General features: G+C 49.6%; 1 protein-coding gene across 1 annotated transcript; it reads right to left on the bottom strand.

Moving 5' to 3' along the window:
• Positions 1 to 249: 249 nt before the first annotated feature.
• Positions 250 to 6,015, bottom strand: LOC111144703 (spermatogenesis-associated protein 31E1-like). The gene is made up of 4 exons (XM_022499138.1): positions 5,830 to 6,015; positions 5,057 to 5,114; positions 4,449 to 4,509; positions 250 to 4,195 (listed from the first exon to the last, which is right to left on the bottom strand). The coding sequence occupies exons 1-4, from the start codon at positions 6,013 to 6,015 to the stop codon at positions 250 to 252; spliced, it is 4,251 nt and encodes a 1,416-aa protein (XP_022354846.1).
• Positions 6,016 to 10,528: the final 4,513 nt, after the last annotated feature.

The following is a 10,528-nucleotide window of genomic DNA, read 5'->3' as shown; positions in this document are numbered from 1 at the left end:
TCTTGTTCACCTTGTTGTGGAAATGGAAGGTGTGTGAGGAAGGGGGTGGAGGTGAACCCCAAGGTCACTAGCCCTCTAAGGCCCCATTCCTTCTGGAAGCCAAAACAGGCCCTCAGGGAGAGAAAACCTTGATCCTCCCCACACACACACACTAGCAGGGCACACACAAAGTCCAGCACCACTCATGAGAAAAAAACAAACATACATATATTTTTGGGAAACAATAAAAATTGTGGCACGGGGAAGTCATTAGCACACAGAGGATGTGCTAATGTGAGAAAAAATGGGCTTTCTTTGCATATACTCGATTTTTTCTTGGAGGAAATCTTTCTGACCACGAAAGATGTGTGAAGCGTTCTCTGCCTGATAGGTTGAGACATATTTTCGAAGACTGCATGTAGGATAATGGTGAACTCGACCTGAAACACCTCCCACCATCGGCTGGTGCTGGCCAGGTCTGCCTGGGGGCCCCAGGTCCCTGGGGAGGCTTTCCCATTCACCATTCCTGTCTCTGGTCAGCTGGCTCTTGCTAGGGCAGCTATGACCCTTGGGGGTACCTTGCTGATTGGAGGCTATCCCTCCCATCACTCTCTTCTGGTCTGTGGAGGCGAAAGCCCTGTGGGGGCAATAATGCCTATGTACTGGGGCCTGCAATTCCTTGTGCTGATATATCTCTGAGGCCCGAATTCCTTGGTGGAGTCCCAATTTTTCCACCAGGATTTGTCCCACAGCTGTCATGATCGTCTGAGTTTTGGCAGCCCTGTTGTCCATAACCAATCTGCTTCTGACTGGCACCCAGCTCTGGGCAGGAGCTGAAGCAGGCTTGCCTTTTTGAAGGGGGCCTTCCAGTCCTTTGCTTTTTTTATTGGGATTAAGGCACTGCAGAAAATTCTTCATCCTTTGTCTAAAGTGGCTTTCCGGAAAAACATGTCCCTTTTCTGGTGGCATGAGCTGGAGGTATTTGCTCCCAAGGCTCTCTCCTGATCCTCTGACCTGGGGAGGGTGGCCTATCTCGCTAGCTTGGGAAACCCTGATTTCCAACGGTTCTGTACACCTGTCTTCATTCTCTTCTGGTTTGGGTCTCTTCTGGTCCTTTCCTTCATCAGTGATCTCACTGTTGCTCTGGCTGTCACTTGCTTCCTCAACCTTTGGTCCACAGGGCTCTTGCTGCCCCTCACTGTTCGATCCACTTGAGCTAAGGTTATGTGACACCGGGGAAGCTGGTGTCTCTCCACTGGCACATTCCGTTTGGGAACAGGAGGGTGACTCTGTCAAGCTGTCTACAGCAAGGACAGCATTAGTGTGAGAGTCTGGCAGGAGCACATTGGTGCCACTGTCTTCAACAAGCACACAAGTAGCAAAGTCTGGAAGGAGGATGTCACTGGGAGAATCTTGAGGAAGCACACCAGTGGTATGGCCTTCAGGCTGGTTCTCCGACTCTATCTTCTCTTGGAGCTCAACCTTACTAACCTTTGTTTTAAGGCTTACCTCCTCTGGATCTTGAACAACCAACACTGTAGATGGTGAGGGGCTTTTCCTAGCACCTGGATATCCTGATCTCCTCAGATCCACACAAATGGCTGGTTTGTTGGCCAGCCCACTGGGTCTTAAGACAACTTTCCAAGCAGGGGCCTTCTTGGCATCCATCACCTCTGTGGCCCCTTCAGACCTTGGAGTTTGGGACCTGAGCTTCATCTTCAGTGTTGCTACCATGTCTGGTGAGGCCTGACCCCCTCTCTCCTCTTTTAGCTCATTCCTGGCCATTGCTAAACTTGGACTTGCTTCCAGGTTGTCTTTCTTGGCCCCCATAACAGTCTTGCTGTGCAGGGTTCTGTTTGGGAGGCTGAGAATGGAGGCCTGAGAAGGTGATCTGCCCTCCTGTCTTGATAAAGACGTCTCTGAGGACTGATGGCCATCACCAGGTGAAGTCCCTCCCAGGGCCTGCTGAATTTGCTCACATATGGGTGAGGAAACAGGCAGGGGACTCCCTGAAGTGGGATCAGACTTTTCAGTTATACCTTTCTCTCCTGGATGGGGCTGAGGTGGTTTCCCCAAGAACTTGTAAAATTTGGCTTTTGAGGGGGCCCCAGGTACAAAGGTGGATGAGCACAGAAAGGGGGACTGGGGAAAGGGCAAGTGCTGAGCTTCACATAGTTCGAGATCTATGGGCTCAACAGTTTGGAGAGGTAGGTCCCACTTACGCCTCACTCGAAAACTTACGATGTGTATTTCCAGCTTCTGCTGAGTGTTAGGACAAAGGAAGGACAGCTCATGGGAGGTGTTTACGCAGGGCTTCCGATCCTTCAAAATTGCTAGATTTCTGATAGCCATGTGGGGTTGGGACTTGGGAAAAGCATGGCTGGCCACAAACCGGGATCGACTAACAGTCACAGGGATCAGACCCTCACTGATCTGTCCCAATTTCCTGTGCAAATGAACCTTTAAAGTTTTTTCTAGATGTTTCTTATCTGGTCCCCTGGCTAAGTATTTTCCTGGATCACCCTCCAAGGCCCTTATCAAGGGCCTTCCAAACTCCTTCTCGGAGTTGGTTCCCAGAACCTTCACTGGGAACCTAGCTGAGATCCTGGAGAGACCTATTGGGGTCCTCTTCAGACACTGCCATAGACCCTTACTAAAGTTCTTCTCTAGTTGGAATCTTGCTTGATACTTCCTGTGGTATCTGGACCTGGTCCTCCATGTAGCTTGGCTGCTTTTGCCCTTAAACACAAAGGGCCTTGAGACCCCCTGCTCTCTCTGTGCCTGACTCACCCCTGGGGATTCATCCTGAGGCCACCTCAGTTCCAGAGACAGCTGAACCTTGTGGGGCAAGTTGCTTTGCTGTTTATTCCTGCTGAGCTTCCTCTGAAGCTGTGGCTTCTGGATATTAAAGATGACAAAGTCCCCTTGAAAAGTGGAACCTGATCTGTGGGCCTGGGAGTCCTGGTGGTCCTCCAGAAGCTTGGGAGGGACTTGGCTAAAGAATTTTGGAGATCTTTTCTCCATAGTGGGTAAAGTCTTCCCCCTTTCTTGTTGCTTTGGCAACAAGGGCCACTCCAGATGTTGCATTTTAGTTGGGATGAAGGATCGTGTCTTATTCTGGGATGTAGCACAAGATACCCCACTGGCCCTCCTCTGGGATGGGAGAGAAGGTGGTCTTATTGGGACAGAGGGTGCAAGGGGGACCTGGGGCTGGGGCAAGGTTAGCGTTGAGGGTTGGGGTTGGATCCCACGGTGGAGCAATGGTGGGGCATGGGAAAACTGTGAAGAAATTTGATCCTGGTTTAGAACTGGCAAGCAATTAGAGGTCCCATTGAATAAAACAGAGGGAGACTGTAGTGGAGAAGAGTGAGTATAGAACAAGGCAGTGGCCACCAGGGACTCACTGTGCAGAGAGGGGAGACCCCAGAAGAGCTGGCTGCATTTCCATTGCAAGTGGTCTTCCAAGACCTTGGAAGATGAGAATGGTTGAGGTTGGTCCAGTGGCTCTGCTTTGTTTTTCATGTTCCAGAAGGATGGCAGGGTGGTGGTGTTCTGCTCAGCACCCAGCAGCTTCCACAGAGTCCCCCAGAAGCTCACGTGGTTGTCTGGGCACCATTGTTTGAAAACTGACCCAACCTTTTCTTTCTCCTTCCAACTCTTCAGTTCTACCCTTTTGCTGATTAGTAGTTCAAGGAGCTTCTGGACATCCGGATTGACAAACGAAGGGTTATGAGTCTCTATCTGCCTGTTAGTAAGGCCACCCCAGAATGAGGCATCTGGTGGGTGGCAGGACACGTGTTCTTGCTGGCACTTGTGCTGTAATGTGCCAGGCAAGAACAAGGACTTGGTACTTTCCCACCACCAGGAAAAGGATAAAATGGGGTAGCTGGCATGGCCAAGGCCTGAGATGGCTGGAATGAGAGAGGCCCAGTAGGAATTATCTGGAAGAAAGTTCTTTCTCACTGTGTCTGGTAGGATTTTTTTTAAGTTAGTTTGCTCTTCTTGAGGTCTCACTGGCAGGGTGGAGGCCAGAGGCTGAGGGGGCCCTGTCAGCAGAGCATGAGCAGGTGATGAGGCCATGGCAGGAACAGCGTCTTCCACAGGCTGCCTGCATGGCTGACAGGCTCCAGCTGGCGCCCCTCGGTGCACCTGCCCAGGGGCTGCTTGCCATAAGGACTGGTGAAAGCCCCCTTGGTCAGAGAGCCTTTCCAGGTGGCTGCAGGAGACAGGAGGTGTGAGCTGTCCCTGCAGCAGCCTGGGGCTGGGAGGGGACCCCATGGCCCTCCATGCCCCACACCCACATCACAATGCTCCTGCTGTCCCTCAGCCCAGGGCTTTGGTCACAATCTGTCCCACGGCTCCTCCCAGCCCCCCCGCAAACAGCCCTGGAGGCCGTTCCCTGCAGCCCCGGGGGTCACACCATAGACTCGGGAAGGCCCACCCAGGGGAGAAGGGGGCAGATTCTTTACCTTTGCAGAAGGGAGAACAAGTCCTGAACCTCTTCCAGATCCTGTAGGCAATCTCTGAAAACTGGAAACAGGAGACCAGGTCACAGAGGAAGGCGGGGCCCAGGGGTCTTACAGGAGACGGGGTACAATGTCCCTTTAGGGGAGACCTTTGGGGGATTGGACTCGGGAGCCCCAAACAGCCCTGTCCAAGGCCACGTGCCCACACGGTGATTACAGGGTTCATTTTGGGGATTGCTTTGTCTTTTCCAAAGTGTTTTCTCACTCATGACCTTGCTGGGGGAGGAAGGACTGCATGGCCTCACAGAGGAATCTGAGCCGAGTTGAACAGCTTATCCACAGTGGGAGCAGGAGGTCCCACCCCCAGTCCAGGCCCTGGGGCCCCTGCTGGGCGACACCTGTTTCCAGCCCCTCAGGGCTTTGTTCTGGCGCAGAATCTGGGAAGCCTCTGGGTTGTGCTCTCCCTGCCAGGAGCCACCAACCCACCACCCAGGGCTCTGTTTCCTGAGGGATGGGCTCAGGCCCTGGTGTCCTGGAGATGGTTGGGCTTGGCCTCAGAGCAGGGGGCACAGTGTAACTGGGGTACGCAGGGGTGAGTGGCGGATGCTCACCTTTCAGAGTCTGGCTTTTCTGGCTTCTGTTGCTCCTTCTCCGTGGCTCTGCTTGGTACTGAGATAAGAGAACACAGGGAGGCTGGGACCCCCGCCCCAGCAGCAGGTGCTCACTGCTCATGAGTACGTGACTTCCTACATTTAACTAAGGGGGGGTGGGCTGTGATTTTCTTTAGTTTTACTCATTTCCTTTTCAAAATGGATACAAATATTTCCAGTTTTCCTTTTTTGAAGAATGTACAGAAGGATATTCTATGTGAGAAGTTTGCCACAGTTCCTCTGCTCAAGAAACACAACCCCAGACCTGGTGGCGCAGCTGGACTTTTTCACATAGGACTCCACTTTCCAAGGCCAGAGCCCCACTCTAGCTGCTGCTTGGGACCTCCTGGGTTCAGTACTGCCCTCAATCAGCCCCGAAGGGGGAACATTCACCTGAAACACCTGTCCTGGACCGGCAGCTGGTGACCCGGTACTCAGGGGCCTGACCTCTGATAGAGGCACCTGTCCTCGGCCACCAGTCACTCTGTTTGGGACGCTGTCCTGGACCCCTCCACCACACCTAGACTCCGGCCTGAGATCTTCGGGGAGAAATCCTCGTGTCCCTCTAACCCCTGCCTAGTCTGGCTTGTCCTGAATGGTCTACTCTCTCCTGAGAATACCCGTTATATTCTTTCCCATTTCAGGAGTCTCTCCAGTGACTCAGAAAAGTGGAAAGAATAATAGAAAAGAAGATAGAATCACACTCTGCTGGGACTGGGCCGAGGGTTCCTTACCTTCCTGCTCTTTCTGTGTCTCTTGCCTGGTGGTGAGGATGGATCAGGATGGAAATAGGAAAGTAAGAAGACAAAGAGCCCCAGTCCACATACGAAGGCAAAGATGAAATTAACTGCCCAGATAGTAGGACTGGAGCTCAGCCAACCATCAATAAAGAATTCCTGAGGGAAGAGATAATTCTCCATCTCTTTCCTCATCAGACATTAGCGTCCAATCGCACTGCTGCCCTCAGGCAACTGAGCCCTGGGTGTGGAGGTGCAGACACAAGCCCCACGCCCACATCACTGAGCTATTGTCTGGTCACAAAGGGCTCCTGAAGGAGGGGGAAGGGGACAGAAGAGAAGCAGCCCCTCCTCCCACCCTGCGGCTCCATCCCTCCACCCTCCCAGGCCTCCAAGTTCCTCCCCTCAGCAGACACCAATGTCTTCTCTGTATCTATGAATCCGAGTTTCTTTCTTTTTTTTTTTTTTTCAATTCTACATACAAGTGAAACCATATGGTATTTGTCTTTCTCTTATTTTATTTTATTTTATTTTTTTTTATGATTTATTTATTTATTTATTTGACAGAGAGAGATCACAAGTAGTCAGAGAGGCAGGCAGAGAGAGAGAGGGAAGCAGGCTCCCAGCTTAGCAGAGAGCCTGATGCGGGACTTGATCCCAGGACCCTGAGATCATGACCTGAGCCGAAGGCAGCGGCTTAACCCACTGAGCCACCCAGGCGCCCCCTCTTATTTTATTTAATGTAGTATTCTCAAGCTTCTCCATGTTACCATGACCATCATCATTTCATTATTTTTTATGGCTGAATAGTATTGATGTGTGTGATATCTTTATCCATTCACCCCAGTATACATGATTCATTTAAGACTGATGTTTTCTTATTGACTTTCTGTGTGGATGACTTTTCCATTGATGTAAAACTGTTGAAGTTCTATACTGTGGGGAACCACATGTTTAATGTTTTTGATGTCACAACTTTTTAAAAATATAAATCTTCTAACTAATTATTGTAGTTTCAGTTAAACATACTATTTTAGTTTTCACTCTAGCTTTATAAGTGATTTACCCACTACCTCTGTTGTACATACACTGTATGTTGCGTTTGCCTTTAAGATTTTATTTTTATGTATTTTTTTGTTAATTATGACATTTCTTTTTAGTTTAAATAAGTCCCTTCAACCTTTCTTATAAGGCCAGCTTAGTGGTAATAAAATCCTTTAGTTGTTTATTTAGATAATTCTTAATCTCCCTATTAACTCTGAATGACAACCTTGCTAGGTAGAGAATTCTTGGCTGCATGTTTTTCTTTTTGCACCCTGGAAAGAAAGGCAGGTTGTAGTCAGCCAGCATTTTTTTCTTGTTTTTAAAATCTCATTTTGTGAGGGCCTGTATGAGGGCCTGGTTAGCCAGAGGAACTTACTTGCAAACCCCAGATATAGGGGAGAGCCTGACCAGATGGAGACATCCAATCAGTGGGGCATGCATATATTTACTGTGGTGAATTGAAATTCAATTGGTCACCCATATTGCCCACGAAGAGTGTGCAGTTTTCCCTGTGTGTTGCAATCTCACTGGCTGCCTGTGTGTGGGCCAGGCTCAACCACCTCTATAAAGGTTAGTCTGTGAGGCTGGATGGGGGGGAGTAGTAGTAGTCGTTGGGGTAGTCATTGGGGTAGTCGTCGGCCTCATCGAGGTTGTTGTCCGGGGAGCAGCCTCATCCGGGGAGCTGCCTCACCAGAGCGGCGTCATCTGGGGAGCGGCCTCGTCCGGGGAGCGGCCTCGTCAGGGTCGTCGTCATTGCCTCTTTGTAAGAGTTGGCCCCTACCAGTCGGTTTGGTTTTCGATGCTTGGTGCGAAATAAAGCTTTGCTTGACTTTCTCTTTGCATCAGTCTCGTTCCTTTGATCACAGACCCTAAAATTGGGGCTCGTCTGAGATCAAACAATAAGAACTGAGCCAGCATCAGAATTTCTAGGAAAAGCCTCCAGAGGTAAGATCTTGGGATCCTGTATGTCTGACTGGTTGCAGAGCTCCAGGGTATAGCCCACTGGGGGGAAGCTGGATGCAGCCATGCTCCAGGGCTGGAGTGGATGTGGGGATGCTCCATCCCTCTGCTGGTAGATCGATGGGGGGTTCGAGTCCCCCTGGGCGGTCACCAGGGGGTTTGAGTCCCTCTGGGCGGTCAGGAGGTTCGAGTCCCCCTGGGCGGTCAGGGGGTTCGAGTCCTCCTGGATGGTCACCAGGGGGTTCAAGTTACCCTAGGCAGTCAGGGGGTTCGAGTCCCTCTAGGCAGTCACTGGGGGGTTTGAGTTCCCCTGGGCGGATGGGGGGTTCGAGTCCCCCTAGGCAGTCAGGAGATAAAGAAAATCTCCACCAGTGCCAGGTTCTGGGTAAGGATCACTGGGCCTGCAGTTCTTTTTGCCTTGTTTTTTTTTTTGTTGTCCGTTGTCTGGTTTGTCGGGGACCAAGAAAGTTCCCACCAGAAGCAAGCTCTGGATGGGGATCACTGGGCCTGTGGTTGTCTTTGCCTTGTTTTTTTGTTGTCTGTTGTATTGTTTGTTGTATTTGGAGAAATGGGACAAGCAGGGAGTAAGGGACCTGTGATACTCCTAGGTCTTGTTCTCGAACATTTCAAGGATTTTCAAGGTAAAGCCATGCAGTCGGGTGACAAGGTTTACCTGGGAAAACTAAAAACACTCTGCCAATTAGAGTGGCCCACTTTCTCCACAGGGTGGCTGCCGGAAGGAATGTTTGCCTAGGCTCAGATCTATTCTACCCTGAGTGAGGTCTTCAATCTACATCGAGGCCAAATACCGTACATTGTGGCCTGGCGATATCTGATAGAAGAGCCACCGTTATGGCTCAAGTCCCACCTTCCCCCTCCTAATGAAACCATCTCTCTCCCTCTAAGGCAGGTCAAAGCACCAAAACCAGAACAGACAGATGAGGGGGAACCAGGGAAGAAGACCGTCCTACCTCCATCGGATGTGGAGGATGTGGAATTCCCCCCCATCTGTTCCCTAAACCTGACTCTCGGTCCCGAGATGCCCTTACCAGTCCACCTCATACACGGTCGGGGTCCGCATACGGGACCACCAAGCAGAGAGACCGCCCTGATCTTTCCCCTTTCCTCTATCTCCCTCTGCCTCCCTTTACCTCACTGGTACTGTTGGCGCCAATGCTGCCTCTCTGTTGGTTTGGCTTTCGATGCTTGGCACGAAATAAAGCTTTGCTTGACTTTCACTTTGCATCAGTCTCATTCCATTGATCACAGACCCTAACAATTTGTTTGGAAGAGGGATGAAAGAAAGAGAAACTGAAGCAGAATGAGCAGGGAGCCCAAGGTGGGGCTCGATCCCACAACCCTGAGATCATGACCTGAGCAGAAACCAAAAGTTGGACACTTAACCAATTGTGCTACTGAGGTGCCTCCCTCAGCACTCTGAATACGTCACACTGCTCTCTTCTGGCCTGTGAAACGTGTGCTGAATAATCTGCTGGTAGCCTACTGGGTACACTTCCCTGCACATAATAAACGGCTGTTCTGCTGCTGCTTTTTATCATTAATTTTTGACACTCAAATTATAATGTGGCTTGGTGTTGGGGTCTTTGAGGTGTTTTTTATTTGTTTTTCTGATTTGAATATCCCAGCGTGGTGTTTTCTTTCCCAGGTTAGGAAAGTTTTCACCCATGATTTTTTCAAATAAGTTTTCTGCACCTTTCTGTTTCTCCTCTCCCTTTAGGACCACTTTAATTTGAGTGTTATCCTGCTTGATGTCACATTAAGTTTCTTAAGTTATCTTTAACGTTTTGAATTCATTTTTCTTTTTGTTGCTCTGTTTGGGCAGCTTTGTGTTCCACCTCAGAAACTATCTTCTGTTTCATCCAGTCTCACGCTGAACACCTTTAGTGTAGTTTTCGGTTTAATTATTGTATTCTTCATCCCTGTCACTTCTGGTTGGTTCTTTCGCACACTTCCTGTTGCTGGTGAATTTCTCCCTGTGCTCCTCCATTCTTCCCCCGAGGTCCATGGGCATCTTTATGACCATCAAATTGAGTTCATTACATAGAGATACTTATCTCCATGCCATTAATGTTTTTCTGAAGTTTTGTCTTATTCTATTATTTGAAACATATTTCTATTTCCTCATTTTGCTTGACTTCCTGTGTTTCTATATATTTGGCAAAACAACTACTTCTTCCAGTGATGAAAAGTTGCCATGTGTGGGAGATGAACTTTCTCGCTTACCCTTGTCCTGGTTCTTAGTTGTCTCCTAACCTTTGTGATTGTCTAAACAGTCTGATTTATTTCTGATCTGTCCCCAAGACCTGTCAGTGTTCCAAGGAGAGGAATCTAATCTAACACTTCATTTTAGGCTGATTGGAAGTCAGACACTCAGGCAGAAGCTTTTAAAGTGTGCAAGTATATATAGTCTTGTGGGGTGACTATTGCAATCCCAGTTGGACTCCAGATTGGGAGATCTGGAGGTGTCTTTGGTGACGGTTTCAAAAATCAGGGCTCCAGATAAGTCTATAAGCTCCTTTCTGGGATGTTTGGTAGAGCTGTATTGAGGCAAAGGGGGTGAGCAAGGATGGTTTTTCTCTGCTTACATTCCCTGGGAGCACCTCTGTAGCCTTTAGATGTCTGGGAGACATGAAGCTTGTCCCTCAGGTTGAAGCTCCAGGGTAAGTGAAAA

Source organism: Enhydra lutris, unplaced genomic scaffold (genome assembly GCF_002288905.1).
Source record: "Enhydra lutris kenyoni isolate GAN:26980312 unplaced genomic scaffold, ASM228890v2 scaffoldscaffold12, whole genome shotgun sequence".
NCBI lineage: Eukaryota > Metazoa > Chordata > Mammalia > Carnivora > Mustelidae > Enhydra > Enhydra lutris.
The sequence above is the reverse complement of the archived record's forward strand: the minus strand, read 5'-3'. Positions and strand labels throughout refer to the sequence as shown.

Coding starts and splice junctions, on each gene's coding strand:
- LOC111144703 (XM_022499138.1), bottom strand. CDS start 6,015: ATGGAGAATTATCTCTTCCCTCAGGAATTCTTTATTGATGGTTGGCTG. Junction 5,115..5,829: donor GACACAGAAAGAGCAGGAAG/GTAAGGAACCCT, acceptor CTCTTATCTCAG/TACCAAGCAGAGCCACGGAG. Junction 4,196..4,448: donor TTGTTCTCCCTTCTGCAAAG/GTAAAGAATCTG, acceptor TGTCTCCTGCAG/CCACCTGGAAAGGCTCTCTG.